Source organism: Sinocyclocheilus rhinocerous, unplaced genomic scaffold (assembly GCF_001515625.1).
Source record: "Sinocyclocheilus rhinocerous isolate Xijiao unplaced genomic scaffold, SAMN03320098_v1.1 scaffold298, whole genome shotgun sequence".
NCBI classification, from domain to species: domain Eukaryota; kingdom Metazoa; phylum Chordata; class Actinopteri; order Cypriniformes; family Cyprinidae; genus Sinocyclocheilus; species Sinocyclocheilus rhinocerous.
The window spans coordinates 674997-694496 of NW_015650702.1; the positions used below are offsets into that span (position 1 = coordinate 674997).

General features: G+C 37.7%; 3 protein-coding genes across 4 annotated transcripts in view; 2 read left to right on the forward strand and 1 right to left on the reverse strand.

Annotated features, from left to right (window-relative positions):
- uap1l1 (UDP-N-acetylglucosamine pyrophosphorylase 1 like 1) overlaps positions 1-1148 on the forward strand; it is a 4832-nt gene extending 3684 nt beyond the window's left edge. Inside the window, exons 8-9 of the mRNA XM_016517624.1 lie at positions 515-581; positions 963-1148. Of these exons, the coding sequence (XP_016373110.1) occupies positions 515-581; positions 963-1052 (157 nt within the window). The 3' untranslated portion in view covers positions 1053-1148. The remainder of the gene's footprint in view (positions 1-514; positions 582-962) is intronic.
- A 725-nt stretch (positions 1149-1873) lies between these two features.
- On the forward strand, positions 1874-7537 carry LOC107712389 (probable palmitoyltransferase ZDHHC12). 2 transcript variants are annotated; one of them, XM_016517626.1, is made up of 5 exons: positions 1874-2341; positions 4835-4974; positions 5108-5200; positions 5469-5635; positions 6429-7537. In XM_016517626.1, exons 1-5 carry the CDS (start codon positions 2245-2247, stop codon positions 6742-6744), a joined length of 813 nt encoding a protein of 270 aa, XP_016373112.1. In that variant the 5' UTR covers positions 1874-2244; the 3' UTR covers positions 6745-7537. The 2 variants fall into 2 exon arrangements, with proteins under 2 accessions (XP_016373112.1, XP_016373111.1); XM_016517625.1 differs by lacking the exon at positions 1874-2341 and adding an exon at positions 3165-3404.
- A 62-nt stretch (positions 7538-7599) lies between these two features.
- Positions 7600-19500, reverse strand: part of LOC107712357 (serine/threonine-protein kinase N2-like) — a 23899-nt gene continuing 11998 nt past the window's right edge. Inside the window, exons 6-22 of the mRNA XM_016517580.1 lie at positions 18276-18458; positions 15347-15529; positions 15000-15109; positions 13401-13544; positions 13148-13223; positions 12767-12935; positions 12561-12663; positions 12388-12461; positions 12122-12191; positions 11943-12034; positions 11470-11646; positions 11228-11290; positions 11037-11113; positions 10796-10938; positions 9582-9689; positions 9420-9500; positions 7600-9342 (exon numbers count right to left, since the gene is read on the reverse strand). Of these exons, the coding sequence (XP_016373066.1) occupies positions 9142-9342; positions 9420-9500; positions 9582-9689; positions 10796-10938; positions 11037-11113; positions 11228-11290; positions 11470-11646; positions 11943-12034; positions 12122-12191; positions 12388-12461; positions 12561-12663; positions 12767-12935; positions 13148-13223; positions 13401-13544; positions 15000-15109; positions 15347-15529; positions 18276-18458 (2054 nt within the window). The 3' untranslated portion in view covers positions 7600-9141. The remainder of the gene's footprint in view (positions 9343-9419; positions 9501-9581; positions 9690-10795; positions 10939-11036; positions 11114-11227; positions 11291-11469; positions 11647-11942; positions 12035-12121; positions 12192-12387; positions 12462-12560; positions 12664-12766; positions 12936-13147; positions 13224-13400; positions 13545-14999; positions 15110-15346; positions 15530-18275; positions 18459-19500) is intronic.

A 19500-nucleotide genomic window follows, 5' to 3' on the forward strand; every position in this document is an offset into this window, starting at 1 on the left:
GGCGTAACATTTCCGTCACATGCTTGAGGTATTCGGCCAATCACAACGCATTGGATAGCTGGCCAATCACAGCATACCTCGCTTTTTCAGACCGATGAGTTTTGTAAAAATCGACGCGTTTCAAAAAGGCGGGGCATAGAGGAGAAACAATAATGTACAGTATGTGGAAAATAATGTGTTTTTTTAACTTTAAACCGCATAAACATTTCATTACACCAAATACACAAAATAATGTTCTTTTTAGCAGCATCATATGACCCCTTTAATGACTTGATGTACAGTAAATGCTATATTGCAAGGTTCCTCACGTATTATAGTTATACTACACCAGATGTAGAGCAGGATATGGTCTAGAAATTTCCATTCTTGTGATGAATGCAATACCTTTTGACTGGCATGACCTGAAAGGAATATGCCTAAAAGGAATTTACTCATTCAAGCAGAAAATGAACAATTTTGACTTCCTAAGATGGTGTGTGGTTTATAATAACTTGGTCTACTCTTTCTTTTGCAGTATGACACAGAATGAAGACCCCCCTGCAATCTGTGAAATCTCTCCACTTGTATCATACTTTGGCGAGGTAAAAATGTGACTACTTGTATGCAATTTTTAAAGCTTTGCTTTAAACTGGAGTTGCTAATACTGATGAACAGTCTGGTTTTAGGATTTTAGGTTAACATATTTATCACAAAAGTTAAATATTTGAGTCTCGCAAATAGTTCTTTGATTACAAAATATTACAGTTAGTACAAAAAGAGGCAAGAGGACCAGAGGGAAAAAAGAATAACAAGCAAGTGTGACCATATGGAGCATGATGTGAAACAGAGCGAATGATGTCAGAGTAGTGTTCCTGTTCTCAGGAGAGAGTTCAAGAGACAGCTGTAACACTCCATCTCTTTATCTCCTTTTTTCATTTTCCCTCCATGACACACGGTCATATTTTAACCGCTGTGTTTTACAGGGTCTGGAAAAGCTGCTGAAACAGAAGAACTTGAAGTCCCCCTTTCTACTTGATGAGAATGAAGCAGAGAATCTTGTTAAAACTACATAGTGTTTCCAACTGAGGATTCCATCATGCCCAGGGCCAGGCAAATATTAAAGGAATTGAAAGGGATGTTTACAAAAATTTCAAAAATAAAGAAAAATTTGGGGTCTGTAAGATTTTTACTCACCAAGGCTGCATTTATCAAAAATAACAGGGGAAAAACTATAATATTGTAAAATGATACCTTAAAATAAGTTTTCTATTTTAATATATTTTAAAATGTAACTTGTTCCTGTAACCGAAAACGGACTTTTCAGCAGCCTTTACTCCAGTCTTCAGTGTCACATGATTCTTCAGAAATGTGGGGCTCAAAAAAACATTTCTTCTTATTATTAATGTTAAAAACAGTTGTCATTTTAATGATGAATAGATTTTATGATCAATAGAAAGTTCAAATAGACAGCAATCTTATTTTACTTATGTACTGTAATCATAAATGTCTTTACTGTCACTTCATCAGTTTAATGCATCCTTACTGAATAAAACTATTCATTTCATTAAAACAAATCTTACTGATCCCAATTATTGTTACATAATTTTATATGTAATTTTTCAAAAGGTTAGAGCAGAATAAATTCTTTATAAAAAAAATGGTTGTTGTATGATTGAAAAATACAATGTGATATTTGTATTAGTATTTGTATCGCCGCGTATTGCATAGCATATCATTTTTATTTTACTTTACTTTACAATAGCAATAAAATCATATACCCACTTACAGTTCAGATACTGTGTTTTCTACTTTTCTTTTCCTTCGGCTCTGCCTTTGCATCCCAGTTTGAAGCCGAAACGTCACATGACCACAGCTGACCAATAGGAAACGTGACAGCGGAACGGAATCAACAAGCTTATTAGAGCGAGAGAAACACAGCATAGACATAATAAATATGATGTCTATGAAACACAGTATCTAAATGAAATACCGCGCTTCGGTTGCGTTACGATGGTATAGTCTGCTGCAGCAGACAAAGTTCCACGCTAGGGTGAAATATTGTGGTTAAAATGGTTCTTGTTCTGGAATTTAGCGTGCGACGCGTAGGAGCTCACTTGACAGCAGGAATGTAACGTTAACTGGGTTTCTTATGAGCTGGCTAACACAGCTAGCTGCCTATAGAGGTCTGTGAGTCTGAGAATAAGATGCATTTCATTACGAGCACACAGCAGATGCATGCTTAGGCGTATATAGAAGTATGCTAGGATGTTCAAAAATGTGTTCGGATCAGGATTCCTGGTGAGGACCGCTCATGTCATCTTGACATGGGTTATAACGTTGATTCTCTTCCTCCACGACACCGGTAAGTGCTCCTGAGGGATGCTGATTCTACTTTGAGTATATCTGTCCCACCTACAGACCTGTTATTGTGTGGCTACAGTAGCTATATGATGTACATAACGCTGCCTCACACCTGTATCTGCATCGCCACTTCCTTTACCAGACAACGTTTAGATGATCTATAACTATTCTACTCTAGCACACTCTGTTACATTCTGTTCTCTGCTACATGCGTTTCTGTTCTACTGCACACTTTCACTCTGCTTACTGAATAAAACTATTCATTTCATTAAAACAAATCTTACTGATCCCAATTATTGTTACATAATTATATATAATTTTTCAAAAGGTTAGAGCAGAATAAATTCTTTATAAAAAAAATGGTTGTTGTATGATTGAAAAATACAATGTGATATTTGTATTAGTATTTGTATCGCCGCGTATTGCATAGCATATCATTTTTATTTTACTTTACTTTACAATAGCAATAAAATCATATACCCACTTACAGTTCAGATACTGTGTTTTCTACTTTTCTTTTCCTTCGGCTCTGCCTTTGCATCCCAGTTTGAAGCCGAAACGTCACATGACCACAGCTGACCAATAGGAAACGTGACAGCGGAACGGAATCAACAAGCTTATTAGAGCGAGAGAAACACAGCATAGACATAATAAATATGATGTCTATGAAACACAGTATCTAAATGAAATACCGCGCTTCGGTTGCGTTACGATGGTATAGTCTGCTGCAGCAGACAAAGTTCCACGCTAGGGTGAAATATTGTGGTTAAAATGGTTCTTGTTCTGGAATTTAGCGTGCGACGCGTAGGACCTCACTTGACAGCAGGAATGTAACGTTAACTGGGTTTCTTATGAGCTGGCTAACACAGCTAGCTGCCTATAGAGGTCTGTGAGTCTGAGAATAAGATGCATTTCATTACGAGCACACAGCAGATGCATGCTTAGGCGTATATAGAAGTATGCTAGGATGTTCAAAAATGTGTTCGGATCGGGATTCCTGGTGAGGACCGCTCATGTCATCTTGACATGGGTTATAACGTTGATTCTCTTCCTCCACGACACCGGTAAGTGCTCCTGAGAGATGCTGATTCTACTGTGAGTATATCTGTCCCACCTACAGACCTGTTATTGTGTGGCTACAGTAGCTATATGATGTACATAACGCTGCCTCACACCTGTATCTGCATCGCCACTTCCTTTACCAGACAACGTTTAGATGATCTATAACTATTCTACTCTAGCACACTCTGTTACATTCTGTTCTCTGCTACATGCGTTTCTGTTCTACTGCACACTTTCACTCTGCTGGAATTAAGAGACAAAAAGTTAAATGATGAGATACTAAGTTATGACAAAGTCAAAATGACATAAAAAAGTAGAACTTATGATAGAGTTGAAATTATAAGATGCTAAAATCAATTATGAAATAAAAATTATGAGATGAAAAAGTTAACCAAAAATCTTAATTATGGTCAAATTAAAATTATGAGGTACTAAGTTGACATTGACATATAATAAGTAGTAATTATAAGATAAAATCAAAAATATGGCAAAAGACTTTTGCCCAGATTTTTGCCACAATTTACTGTCTGATCAAGTTGGGGTTAGTTGCCAGTAGTCAAAGCCAGTCTGCAGATTTTGGGAAGTTGGAGTTGACAGATTTTATATAAAATTGCATTTGAGACAAGGATTATATCCATTCTGAGGATATCAAACATTGTAGAACACACACGATTTTAGAACACGTTGTTTTTATTTGTCATCCTAGCAGCGTTTCTGTGTGAGTTTGTGTTCGGAAAGTCTGGTAATGTGTGATCCTCAGTCGTTTAGTGTATGTTGCCTATTTTTTTCCCTCTTACTGTTTACATAGTGTATGATGCCTAATGTTTTCAAATCTGTTCAGATGTCATGTAGTGTATTCCAGCCTTTATTGGGCATCCACAGTTCTGCACTATCCCACTCCACTGTTTTATTTTTTTTACTCTAATATATTCTATTACTCTTATGTTCTGCTATGCTCTGTTCATCTCTAATTTCTGCGCCACTGTATTCCACTCTACTACACTATTGTGCTTCCACGCAGGCATTTGAGACAAGGATTATATCCATTCTGAGGATATCAAACATTGTAGAACACACACGATTTTAGAACACGTTGTTTTTATTTGTCATCCTAGCAGCGTTTCTGTGTGAGTTTGTGTTCGGAAAGTCTGGTAATGTGTGATCCTCAGTCGTTTAGTGTATGTTGCCTATTTTTTTCCCTCTTACTGTTTACATAGTGTATGATGCCTAATGTTTTCAAATCTGTTCAGATGTCATGTAGTGTATTCCAGCCTTTATTGGGCATCCACAGTTCTGCACTATTCCACTCCACTATGTTTTATTTTTTTTACTCTAATATATTCTATTACTCTTATGTTCTGCTATGCTCTGTTCATCTCTAATTTCTGCGCCACTGTATTCCACTCTACTACACTATTGTGCTTCCACGCAGACCTCCGCAAACAGGAGGAGACGGGGGAGCTCACACTGCCAGTTCTCTTTGTGCTGCTGGTTCTGGTGTCCGTGTTGCTGTACTTTGCAGTTTCGCTCATGGATCCTGGTTTTGTCCTGTCTGATGACTGTGACTTGCAGGTCAGTTAATACACGGATTCCCAAGTATTTTTGTCAGCCAAACCCCTGTATGTATATATATCACAAACCCCCAGCAGTTTGCATGTTTAACGCTGATTTTACAGCAAACATGCATCATTTGACTGTATTTCAGTTCACACTTGGTATCGCAGAAGAAACACAGGATATGATTCCACAGACCACCAAGTCCATACGGCCCCGGCGCTGTGGACACTGTTTGGTACAGGTGTGTTGTCACTTATTAAAGATGGACCATATACATAAATATAGAGGTTTAAATCATTAAATTTTAATGCTGCAACTAAAATGAAATCTACAGTAAATTTTATTTTAATAATGTTTTTTAAGTTAATAAAAATAAAATTTTTTATAAAAAATTTAGATTTAGTTTGTCGTTTTCGTTTACAATAACCTATATTTATGCAAAGGCAAGATAGCTTAATTTGTTTCTAATAATGAATCCCTTCTAAAAATGAACCCATGCTTTGACGTAGCAACCCATGAGATCCAAACACTGCCAGACGTGTCAGCATTGTGTGCGGCGCTATGATCACCACTGCCCCTGGATAGAGAACTGCATTGGGGAGAGAAACCACCGCTGGTTTGTGCTTTATCTGGCTGTCCAGCTTGTTGTCTTACTGTGGGGACTGTACATGGCCTGGTGAGTAGAACTTATACAGTATATCATGACCTGGGATGTCCAGCAGTGCCAATGGACATAATAGTCCTAAATGTATTAGTTTCCATGCTTTTTAACTCTAAAAGGTGATCCCAAACCATTTCATTAAGATTAAAGGAATAGTTCACCCAAAAATATAAAATCTGTCATTAATTACTCACCCTCATGTCGTTCCAAACCCGTAAGACCTTTGTTCATCTTCGGAACACAAATTAAGATATTTTTGATGAAATAAACAAGCTTTCTGACCCTGCATAGACACAGGGATTAAAGTGTTCTGTCGCTACGACGGATTTCCGTCAGTTCATAAAGAGCGGCTGAATCATTCAGGAATGAAGCAAGTGGCTGTCTTTATGAACGGACGGAAATCCGTCATAGCGACGGAACACTTTAATCCCTGTAGACAGCAACGCAACTAACACGTTCAAGGCCTAGAAAGATAATAAGGACATCATTAAAATAGTCAGGACATAATTCAAATAGTCCATGTGACTATTGTAACGATATCCTTACTACGTTTCTGGGCCTTGAACATGTTAGTTGCATTGCATTGCTGTATGAAGGGTCAGAAAGCTCTCGGATTTCATCAAAAATATCTCAGCTTGTGTTCCGAAGATGAACGAAGGTCTCACGGGTTTGGAACGACATGAGGGTGAGTAATTAATGACATTCATTTTTGGGTGAACTAACCCTTTAAAGTGTCTAGAAACAAAAATCTTTCATCTGGGCTGAAGAACATCCCACAGTTCAGAGTTTACTGTTAAATCTCGTACAGGTCTGGCTTCAGTCACGCTCCCACCTGGCAGCTGTGGTTGAGGACCAACGGTGTGCTCCTGGGAGCAGCGGCGGTCGTGGCTGTCCTGTCCCTGACCGTGCTTCTCCTTCTGGGCTCTCACCTGTACCTGGTGTCGCTGAATACCACCACATGGGAGTTCATGTCTCGACACAGAATCTCTTACCTCAAGCACTGCGGTGTGGACGAAAACCCTTTTGACCGCGGAACCCTGCGTAATCTCTGGGGCTTCTTCTGCGTTTGGGAACCGGTGGTTTGGGAGCACGTGTATTTCAAGCAAGGCAACGATCCTATTTAATTCCCTTGGAGTCACGACTGCTGTGACAAATAACCCATTAGATGGAAGTTGATGTTTTGGTGGAAATCGCTCCAAACTGCATCTGCAGAACATCTAATCTACTTTTTCCTTGTGAATGACCCATTCCATTTTGAAAGCGATTTTTAAATGCATGAACTTTGTAGTTGCAATGATGTTTGATCAAGTGTTATCAAATAGGTTGGAATGAGCATTTTTATAAAGGTGTTTTGTGAATATTTTGCCCACATAGAACTTTGACAATTCGTCTGTGCTGATTTTACACATTTTAATAGCAAACGCAGAACAAAAAGCACAAAATCACAGTAGCGTTTCAGAGCTGAATTGTGGTTTCCCATTAATGCAATACATAGATGAGATATTAAAATTGTATATGCTAATTATTTATTATCTTGGCTCTGCTCATATAATCTCTCTTTCATGGTACTAAAAAGCTGTTGGACAAAAGTAATTAAACTAGACAGTCTGTCAGCTTATTTTATAGCAGCAGCAGATGATGTACTGTTACATCAGAAATGATTTTGTGCAATTATTGAACTTGTGAAATACAGTCAGTTGTATATACATATTTTTAAGAAAATTGACATCCCCTTTTAAGATCCATTTCAGACAGGGTAACAAGAAGTTCATGTTTATAATACAAATCATTTCCTATAGCACTTTATATATCAGTGGTGAAATTTCAATACGCTTGTAATGTGACTTTATAACATTAAATGTACCGATTTATCTCAACATAACAATCAATACATTAAACGAGAGAAATTAACATTAAAAGACTGAATTTAGAATACAAACTGTTCAACATTACAGACATTTTTTTAAGCAAAACTTTATATTTTTATATAAACAGGGCCTTTCCTATGACACATCAGCATCTTAAAGAAAGAAAGAAAGAAAGATGTAAGTGCATGTGACTCCTTTGACTGTTAGATCTCAGTTCCACAGATCTAAAGTCCACATAGTGTGACTTTAACAAACATTAGTTAGAATATTCTCAGAATAATATACAGTCATAAAAGCAATAATTGTTTTTGCTTTTACTTTATTTCAGTTTCTTTAAATTGCTTCCTTAACTTTTGCACTTGAGTGTTTTTCAAGTATCAATATTAATGCTGAGATTTCATGACTGATTTGCGCCGTTTTGATCAAAGTTATGCAAAAAAAATTTCCTCAATGTAATATTTTGAAACATCAGTGTTCAATAAACTGAACAACATGATCACACTGTATTTTATTTCTGAAAATACATTCATCCCGTTCAGTTACATTGACTTAGATATTTAATTATCCTTCATGGGGCTCATAGAAATGGCAAGTTTCATTTAAATATTTTAGTGTCATTTTGTTCACAGTGTAACTTATCAGTAGTAAACCACATTTACAATGGTAGCCAAATGTAGTCAAAAGTAAAATACAAACACCTTAAATAGCGAACAACGTAATGAGCTTCTGTTAGATGACGCAGAGCAAAAACAGTTGAATGTTTCAATTTCAGCTTAGCGAGTTAATGTGCTAAACGTATCATGCTAAGACGTCAAGTAGAATATGCTTGGTCTAATTCAGCAGTCTTCGATTTGTCCAGAGGAGGACTATAAAGAGAAAGGCAGGACAGAGCAACCGAAAGTCACAAGACTTCTGCAAGTACAGTAAAGAGCTCGGTTTGGAAAGTTGAGAACTGGTCCAAAATCAACAAGCAACATTTATCTGGGGCACCAATCCGAAATCAAATCCAGATTAGGGACAACCAGAGATCAAAATGTGAGGGTTTAACATGAACATACATCACATAGACTAAGCATGGAGGAATTTGCATGATCTTACACTGAGAACACACTCTGATAGTTACAGTCTGGAACTTAAGGAGCTTAAGACAGATCTGCCTGCATCAGAAATCCTTAAAAGCGGCACAGCATTTCGTCCTTCCATCTCAATTTGACCATCATTATCTGTTCAGCAACAGTGCAAGTATATTTTGGCATCATAATTTAGTGTAACAGGGAGACTTCTCTTTTTTTTTTTTTTTAAACAGTATAACCCAACCCAAAAACTAATGTACATTAATAAATGCATGTTTGAATATCAGGGATGGGCAGTTAAAAGCTGAGCAGATCTGAGCTTACTCACAGTTCTGGTCAGGGGTGATCGTATGGTTTTAAAGTCCATCAGGACTGTCTTTGGAGCTTAAGCACACATTTGCAGACAGTTTCACGAAAAGCGTACAGCAGCTCTTAAAGGGTGACACGAGGCCAGCTTCACTCGATTCCACAGCATAACTCAAGGGAGGACGAGAGAGAATAATTGGATGAAGAAGACAGAGAGAAAAGAAAGCAGAGATTTGATAGGTCACAACCACTTCCGAGGGTAATCGAGTGGAAGTCAGTGCAGGGCCGAGAAGTCAAAGTCTGCAAAGAACTCCTGCTGCTCGGTGGTGAGGAAGAACGGGGTCTGCGGAGGGGTCAGAACAGGCTTCAGGCGCGTGAACTCCTCGTCAAAGTTACTGACGTCTGCTGGGGCTTTTATTGACGGAAGGAAAGGAGGTTTGACTCTTTTGGCCAACAGGGCTTCCCAGTCTATGCCCTGTGGAGAGGAACGGGGCTTTTAAAAAGAGAATTTAAACCAAGGTAGTCAAAAATTCTTCAGTTAGTGACTGTCACCTGGAAGAACCTGTGTCTCTTCACTTCATTGGCGTCTTGCTCTCCTGCTCCCAGTCGTTTTTCAGGGTTCTTCTGCAACAACTGCCATTAAAGAGACGGAGTCAGAGACTGAGTGTCAACTGGATTTCAATTTGTTTTTCTCCAAGAGCGAGAAGTTGTTACCTTTTGTATTATAGAGACTGACTCGGGGGACAAAAACCTGGGGTAGCGCACTTCATCGTTCACTATGCTGTCAAACACCTCCTCCTCATCATCACCGGGGAATGGAGACTGGCAGCCACAAGATAATACATTACACTACTGTTCAAAGGATAAGATTTCTTAATGCTTTTAAAAGAAGTCTCTTATGCTCACCAAAACTGCATTTATTTGACCAGAAATATAGTAAAAATATAACCTTGTGAAATGTTGTTACAATTTATATTAATTGATTTCTATTTTAAAATGTAATTTATTCCTGTGATGGCAAAGCTGAATTTTCAGCAGTCATTACTCCAGTCTTAAAGTGCCCCTATTATGGGTTATGAAAGGTTCATATTTTGGTTTTAGGGGGTCCCCAACAACAGGTTGACATTCATGCAAGGTCAAAAAACACTTTCATTGTTCATATAATATGCATTTATTTTTACCTTATTTGCTCAACGACTCCCAAACGATTTGTTTAACGATTCATTTTTCCAAACCCCTCCGTTGCGTGATGCTAATCTGCGGTGATTGGTCCAATTGGTCTCATTTTCATTTCATCATGCCTGTAATGCCTGATAAAGCAGCGTTTGTGAGCGCAGTGCTGCTTTGTGTACAGCGTTACCGGGGAAACAGCTATTTTTACCGCTCCAAAAGCTGCACCTAGTGGCAAAGAATGAATTTGCATTTTCATTCAGACCAACGGGAAAAGACCAACAAGTGGGCGGGCAATATGCTAATGTTTCATGTTGACGTCAACATGAATCGGCTTGGGATTCGTTTTAAAAACGACTCGTTTCAATGATTCAGAGTCGACTCTTTCTTTTGAGAGACAATACTTTATACACGGTGCACTTTCAGATTTAAAACTTTGCAGGATGTTTTCATTCGCTTAGAGCTGTGTTACACTGCATGAAAGATCCATAATAGGGGCACTTTAAAGGTATTCCTTTAGAATTCATTTTAGTATGCTGATTTGGATGCAAGATGCATCTCTTATCTTTTTTCATGGTTCTTCGATGAATAAAAACAGCATTTATTTACTTATGTACGTTTGTAACATTAGAAATGTCTTTACTTTCAATTGAATTCATCCTTGCTGAATTCTTAAAAAAAAAAAAATCGTAAATATGCATAAACATTATTACAGTATATAGCAACAATTTAGTAAAGCTGTATTGACCAGGACTGACCTCTCCCACTAGCATCTCATAGATGAGCACACCCAAACCCCACCAGTCCACTGCACGGGTATAGGTGCTGTCTGTCAAAACCTCCGGGGCCAGGAACTCTGGGGTGCCACAAAAGGTTGACGTACGGTCGCCATGTCCCATACCTGATTGGCGGCAAGACTTGGTTGATTCTCTGCTCAAATATTGTCATTTGAGATGAACAAAAAAAATCTATGAGAGACATGGTATTTTGAGAATGTACCTTCTTTGCAAAGTCCAAAATCTGCAATTCTCACAAAGCCATCTGAATCCATTAACAGATTGTCCAGCTTTAGGTCCCTACAAAGAGGAAAAAGAGAAATCGTACATTAGATCACATGTATTATTTCATACACGTATGTAATAGGGAATTCAGTAATAGTTAAGTAATATTAGAAATAATAGTGTAGTTACCTATATACAATCCGGTTTTGGTGCAGAAACTCCAGGCCTAGTAATACACATGCAGAATAAAACCTGCCAGAAAAACCATTGGTTTACAGTCACAGCCAGAGGAAAGTGTCAATGCTAAAAATATACAATGCTAAAAATATTCAGCGTGTGCGTCTGAGAACATGTGAACAAGTGTAGCACTTATGTAAATGCTCTGTAATTAAACAGCCTGTGCGTGTGTGTGTGTGTGTGTGTGTGTGTACCTAGCCTGGCGTTCAGAGAAGATGCTGTTGTGGATGTGGGTCATCAGGTCTCCTCCAGGTGAATATTCCATCACAAAGCACACATGGTCAGGTGTCTGGAAGCACCCATACAGGTTCACCAAGAAAGGATGACGGAACACATTGATGGTCTCAAAAATTCTCTTTTCACATATTAAACTATAAAAGAATAAAATGAATTCACAATATTATACAAGCCAAATACAGTTGGAAGGGTTTACTATTGTCGGTTCCAAGGAACTACAATTTCTCAATTCCAAGGACCCACAAACATACCCTTACAAGCAGTCCCTTGCTAAAAAATATCAAATGTATATATTTTTGTTATTTTATTTTTTCACACAGACCCATTCAGACTATGTTAATGCTTTGCACAAGAAATATCCACAGACAACAAATTATCCATAACCCATTCATTGTGCACAAGAAGACATTTCTGTGATACAGAATATCACCTGTCCACTTCATCCCGGGTCACAACATCCCCTTTCTTCAGGGCTTTGATGGCATATAGTTTCCCAGTCCTCCTGAATTCAGCCAGCAGGACCTTTAATGAGAGTTGACAATGACACTGAGCCAACGGCACCATCCAGAGTTATCCGATTACAGTACGGAAGGACAGCTGCAGTTTTACCTTTCCAAAGTGCCCTCTTCCTAATACAGAAATGCAATTGAAGTCCTCCATCTGCATCCCCTCTTCCCTCCTGTGAAACAGAATATATACGCCATACAGTGAGACTGAGAAAAAGAGCAATTACAGGGAAGAGAATCCGAGATTAATTTCACTATCGTAAGATGTGCGACGTACAGGTTGAAATTTAAGACCCAAGGTTAGGGATCATTCAGATTTAGATTTGAGCAATAATAATAATAGCACTAATAAATAACATATTGACTTACTGAGGTGTAGGCTGGGACACAGGCCTGCCTTTGAGAACTTGGTTATCCTCAGAGGAATTCACTGTGGCAGGAGTCTGGGAAATGTGTCCCAAAACACATAATTACAACACTAACTTGACCAGAGCAATACAGAACTACACATTAAAAAGCAAGTGTTTGTCTACAAGACGTACCGCAGAAAGTGATGCGTCAGTCGTGGGGTTCTGTGCCAAGTGGAGGCGCAGGGGCTTGGCAGGACGCTCCTCACTGAAATTCAGTTTAACAACTGCTGAGTCTCTGTGATAAACAGCCACAACGCAGAAAGAGAATCACGTTTTTATACAGATTAATGGATATATTTTCCTCAACCAAACCCCAGGGACACCTGCGTATGTCTCACCCAGAGGAAGGAGGCGTGGACACAGTTGGAGGGGACATGGGCTCAGAGCCGGGCAGAGGAGGGCTCAAGGCGGTGACGGTGCTGTTGCAGGGGGGCAGCACGCTCATCATTAGACGCCCCCAAGTGGCAAAGTTCATATTCATCTGTGCTGCCCGCAGAAAATTTTTCCCTGAGAGAAACATTAAATCAGCTATTTAATATGCAAATAACATGATGTATTAGTCTGAAACATCTTTTGTAAACACTGAACTTGACAGCACAGCATAATGTCACACTTGAGTTTTGAAAACAATCAAGAGAATATGAGAGAGATTATGGCAATCGCTTATGAGTAACAGACCCTCTATGAGGACAATAGAGAAAATGTGAGGTCAAGCACACCTTTTTCTTTTGGGAAAATCCGTTTCTGTCGTTGTAGTTTAGGATGTCGCTCAATGACAGGATTGTTGAATCTCACCTGAAAGCAAACCACACAATGAATAGCTCACAATATGCACTGTGTATTAAAGCATCAACCTCTGCAGAACATACTAAATGAATGAAATACATAGCAGTTGTAAACTGTAACCTCACTCTGCATTTGTGCTGTAACATGATTTGGCACTAGGATGAAGGTAACGAGAGGTTCTCTCACCTCTGTGAACAGTGTGCCCTGTGGCTCTAGATAAAGACACATGCCATGCCGCTGGTTGTCCAGAAAATCTTCTAAACGCAGGAACTTCACAGCACACATGGACCTACAGTCTCGCCAGTACACCGCAATCTCCAGCTCCCGAGACTACAGGGGTCAAAGGTCATGTGAGGAGCAGAAAAAAAACCCCACACTCTCAGATATCAACTGTAGTTCTAGCTCTTGCCCCTTTACACTTCATAATGGTCCTTACATCGCCATTTGAAAGCCTGGGGTTGGTAATTTTTTTTTTTTTTTTTTAAAGAAGTCTCATTTTATTTAATGGGAAATATTATTACAATTTTAAAAAATCATGTAAACAACATATATTATATTAGTTTAATATAACTTAAAATAGTCATTTATTCCTGTGATGGCAAAGCTGACTTTTCAGCATCATTACTTCAGTCTTCAGTGTTGCATGGTCCTTCAGAAATCTTTTTAATATGCTGATTAAGTGCTCAAGTAACATTTCTTTTTATCAGTGTTGAAAAGAGCTGTGCTGCTTAATATTTTTGTAGAAATGGAGATACATTTTTTCAAGCTTCTTGATAAATAGAACATTCAAAAGAACAGCAATTATTTGTGAAAGAAATATTATTTCTATAAATCTGTAATATTATAAATGTCACTTTTGAGCATTTTAATACATGGTCGCTAAATAAAAGTATTAATTGGAAGAAAGAAAAAAAAATCTTCCAGACCCCAAAATGTATAAACAATACAGTAATGTAATGTATCTAGTAGTGTACAGTAAAAACATAGTAAATAAAATATGGCAATTATAATTTGATTAAAACTGAAACATGACTTTTAAGGATTGTACTATTAAACAAAGCAGTTGAAGCTGTTATAATTATCACTGTGTATAATAACACTTCCATAATGATTACATTCCAGATCATGAATCAGAATCCTGGATTCCTGAGGCATGATGTGCATAACTGATTACGGAAAGACTTCCTGTTAAAACAATTTCTTGGCACATTTCTTGAGATACATCATGTGCACACTTAGTTAGAAGTCAGAAAACATAACTTGGTGTCAAAGACAATCAAAACCTCCAAGAGAGATACAGCTAAATGCTTCCCCATTCATCAAACAAATGTGAAGCACAGCCTTTGAGAGAAAAATTGCTTCAGTAATCTAGAAATAATGAAATAAGATCTCATTCTCCACCGGTACAGCTGAATCAGCTTGGAGAGAGCTGAGGGCTGACTTGGCCAGTATTCAGGCTGAGTGTCTATGTCCAAGGGGTGCGCAAAAGATTACAGTAATGTTGAGGGATTAGTTTGGATTACTCTGGAGGCGGCTGAAAGCTGTGTTAATGAAGGTGAGGAAAAGCCTTTAGCCAATGGCCTTCACAGGCACTTTCCATAAAACAGATGTAGCAAGTGTTGCCTGAGATAACTGACAGTTATAAATGGCATGCTGTAAAAGCACCCAGCAAGGAGTCTGAGATTATGGTGTGCATTCAGAGTGAGCTCCTGATCTGAATTCAAAACTAGATATGTTATTTACGATATGTCTATGAAGTATGCAGTAGAATTTGTTGGCACTGACCCGCTCGAGTTCGATGCTAAAGCTCTGATTCCAGGCCTCCTTACTCAGCGGCCGCCAATGTGTGCGACCAACTACCTTGTTATCCACCTTCAATACAGCGCTGATCTCCGCTGAGAGAAAACGCATTAAAAGAAAAAAAGATTATAGAAGCATTTTTTTTTTTCAATTACTGTCGCATAAGAATTAAGCTTAAGTAAAAAAATCTTTGATTAAAGTCAATCAAGTCTATTTTAAATTCATTTATTTGGACATGGTAGAAAAATACAGATACAGGTTTTCTTCTGTCATTGTCCAAAGACTATTGTGAAATCCCTTATATTTCACATTGCTTTCCCTGAGAAACTCACATGAGAGCTCATCAGTCTTGGTGGTCTTGCCGTTCGTGCTGCGGGTGGAGAGGCCGGTTCTCATCCTCAGTGATTTGGACTCAGAGGGACTTCCAGGGGCGGAGGACATGTTACTTACCCGACAGCGGCCTGGAACTGACTCCAGCAGGTCCTGACAACCCATCAGCCTGACATCCAGTCGCCCTGAAAACACACACACACTCAAGTTATACACAATACAACAGCTAAGCAACAGATTAACAAGACCAATTTACATATTACAAACATAAAGCTGATTAGATTCAACTTTAGTTTCCTCTATACTCGCACTTTGCATAATGATACCAATCACCAGTGCAAATATTAATATAAAATGTGAATAAAAACATTACAAGTTTCATATCAGACTGAGCAAAGTGACAACAGCACAAGACAACACGTATACATTCCTGTTCAAAAGTTTGGGGTCAGTAAGATTTTGTAATGTTTTTAAACGAAGTCTCTAATGCTCCCCAAGGATGCATTTATTTGATTAAAATACAGTAGTAATATTTTGAAATTAAAATAACTGTTTTCTATTGTAATATATTTTAAAATGTAATTTATTCCTGTGATGGCAAAGTTGAATTTATCATAATTCCAGGCTTCAGTGTCACATGATCCTTCAGAAATCATTTTATTGGTGATTTGATGCTCAAGAAACATATGTTTCAATCATATTATCAATGTTAAAAACAGCTTCTTTCCAGACAGGAGCTGACGCATGGTTGGAGTTGAAGTAGGGGTGTGCGATATGGACAAAAAATAATATCTCGATATTTTCTGGGATTTTATCGATAACGATAATTAGACGATACATCTTAAGGACTACCGTGGACAGCTGACTCCTGAAGTTTTTGATATTCTTCATATTCTGTGTGGTGGTCAGTTCACACTGATAGAAATTAAGGCATTTTTACCTTTATAAAGCCATTTTTCTAAAAGTGTGCATTATCCTTTGAGTCAAATTCTTACATTTAATCAGTGAATTAGAATAAAAAGACATTTGGGGCTGTTACCAAGCAAATGAAATCATTATCAACAAAATTCATCTTTGCATGCAGAGGAAACACAGAAGCTGCATCTGAAGAGGCATTTAGATGTATTTAATGCAGGACATGAATACATGTAACCTGCAGTTACAAATCCCCACACTCTCAGATATCAACTGTAGTTCTAGCTCTTGCCCCTTTACACTTCATAATGGTCCTTACATCGCCATTTGAAAGCCTGGGGTTGGTAATTTTTTTTTTTTTTTTTTAAAGAAGTCTCATTTTATTTAATGGGAAATATTATTACAATTTTAAAAAATCATGTAAACAACATATATTATATTAGTTTAATATAACTTAAAATAGTCATTTATTCCTGTGATGGCAAAGCTGACTTTTCAGCATCATTACTTCAGTCTTCAGTGTTGCATGGTCCTTCAGAAATCTTTTTAATATGCTGATTAAGTGCTCAAGTAACATTTCTTTTTATCAGTGTTGAAAAGAGCTGTGCTGCTTAATATTTTTGTAGAAATGGAGATACATTTTTTCAAGCTTCTTGATAAATAGAACATTCAAAAGAACAGCAATTATTTGTGAAAGAAATATTATTTCTATAAATCTGTAATATTATAAATGTCACTTTTGAGCATTTTAATACATGGTCGCTAAATAAAAGTATTAATTGGAAGAAAGAAAAAAAAATCTTCCAGACCCCAAAATGTATAAACAATACAGTAATGTAATGTATCTAGTAGTGTACAGTAAAAACATAGTAAATAAAATATGGCAATTATAATTTGATTAAAACTGAAACATGACTTTTAAGGATTGTACTATTAAACAAAGCAGTTGAAGCTGTTATAATTATCACTGTGTATAATAACACTTCCATAATGATTACATTCCAGATCATGAATCAGAATCCTGGATTCCTGAGGCATGATGTGCATAACTGATTACGGAAAGACTTCCTGTTAAAACAATTTCTTGGCACATTTCTTGAGATACATCATGTGCACACTTAGTTAGAAGTCAGAAAACATAACTTGGTGTCAAAGACAATCAAAACCTCCAAGAGAGATACAGCTAAATGCTTCCCCATTCATCAAACAAATGTGAAGCACAGCCTTTGAGAGAAAAATTGCTTCAGTAATCTAGAAATAATGAAATAAGATCTCATTCTCCACCGGTACAGCTGAATCAGCTTGGAGAGAGCTGAGGGCTGACTTGGCCAGTATTCAGGCTGAGTGTCTATGTCCAAGGGGTGCGCAAAAGATTACAGTAATGTTGAGGGATTAGTTTGGATTACTCTGGAGGCGGCTGAAAGCTGTGTTAATGAAGGTGAGGAAAAGCCTTTAGCCAATGGCCTTCACAGGCACTTTCCATAAAACAGATGTAGCAAGTGTTGCCTGAGATAACTGACAGTTATAAATGGCATGCTGTAAAAGCACCCAGCAAGGAGTCTGAGATTATGGTGTGCATTCAGAGTGAGCTCCTGATCTGAATTCAAAACTAGATATGTTATTTACGATATGTCTATGAAGTATGCAGTAGAATTTGTTGGCACTGACCCGCTCGAGTTCGATGCTAAAGCTCTGATTCCAGGCCTCCTTACTCAGCGGCTGCCAATGTGTGCGACCAACTATCTTGTTATCCACCTTCAATACAGCGCTGATCTCCGCTGAGAGAAAACGCATTAAAAGAAAAAAAGATTATAGAAGCATTTTTTTTTTTCAATTACTGTCGCATAAGAATTAAGCTTAAGTAAAAAAAATCTTTGATTAAAGTCAATCAAGTCTATTTTAAATTCATTTATTTGGACATGGTAGAAAAATACAGATACAGGTTTTCTTCTGTCATTGTCCAAAGACTATTGTGAAATCCCTTATATTTCACATTGCTTTCCCTGAGAAACTCACATGAGAGCTCATCAGTCTTGGTGGTCTTGCCGTTCGTGCTGCGGGTGGAGAGGCCGGTTCTCATCCTCAGTGATTTGGACTCAGAGGGACTTCCAGGGGCGGAGGACATGTTACTTACCCGACAGCGGCCTGGAACTGACTCCAGCAGGTCCTGACAACCCATCAGCCTGACATCCAGTCGCCCTGAAAACACACACACACTCAAGTTATACACAATACAACAGCTAAGCAACAGATTAACAAGACCAATTTACATATTACAAACATAAAGCTGATTAGATTCAACTTTAGTTTCCTCTATACTCGCACTTTGCATAATGATACCCAATCACCAGTGCAAATATTAATATAAAATGTGAATAAAAACATTACAAGTTTCATATCAGACTGAGCAAAGTGACAACAGCACAAGACAACACGTATACATTCCTGTTCAAAAGTTTGGGGTCAGTAAGATTTTGTAATGTTTTTAAACGAAGTCTCTAATGCTCCCCAAGGATGCATTTATTTGATTAAAATACAGTAGTAATATTTTGAAATTAAAATAACTGTTTTCTATTGTAATATATTTTAAAATGTAATTTATTCCTGTGATGGCAAAGTTGAATTTTCAGCAGTCATAATTCCAGGCTTCACATGAGTGTCACATGATCCTTCAGAAATCATTTTATTGGTGATTTGATGCTCAAGAAACATATGTTTCAATCATATTATCAATGTTAAAAACAGCTTCTTTCCAGACAGGAGCTGACGCATGGTTGGAGTTGAAGTAGGGGTGTGCGATATGGACAAAAAATAATATCTCGATATTTTCTGGGATTTTATCGATAACGATAATTAGACGATACATCTTAAGGACTACCGTGGACAGCTGACTCCTGAAGTTTTTGATATTCTTCATATTCTGTGTGGTGGTCAGTTCACACTGATAGAAATTAAGGCATTTTTACCTTTATAAAGCCATTTTTCTAAAAGTGTGCATTATCCTTTGAGTCAAATTCTTACATTTAATCAGTGAATTAGAATAAAAAGACATTTGGGGCTGTTACCAAGCAAATGAAATCAGTATCAATAAAAGTCATCTTTGCAATGCAGAGGAAACACATAAATGATTTGGTTGAAAATAGCAAAAAAAGTTCTTTCGGTGTTCGGCCGAATAAATTGTACCGAATAATGACATTTTTGGTGACGCGATCAAACAGCAACCAGCGTAGAGTGAGAGACG

Coding starts and splice junctions, on each gene's coding strand:
- LOC107712389 (XM_016517626.1), top strand. CDS start 2,245: ATGTTCAAAAATGTGTTCGGATCAGGATTCCTGGTGAGGACCGCTCAT. Junction 4,975..5,107: donor CTGATGACTGTGACTTGCAG/GTCAGTTAATAC, acceptor ACTGTATTTCAG/TTCACACTTGGTATCGCAGA. Junction 5,201..5,468: donor GTGGACACTGTTTGGTACAG/GTGTGTTGTCAC, acceptor GCTTTGACGTAG/CAACCCATGAGATCCAAACA.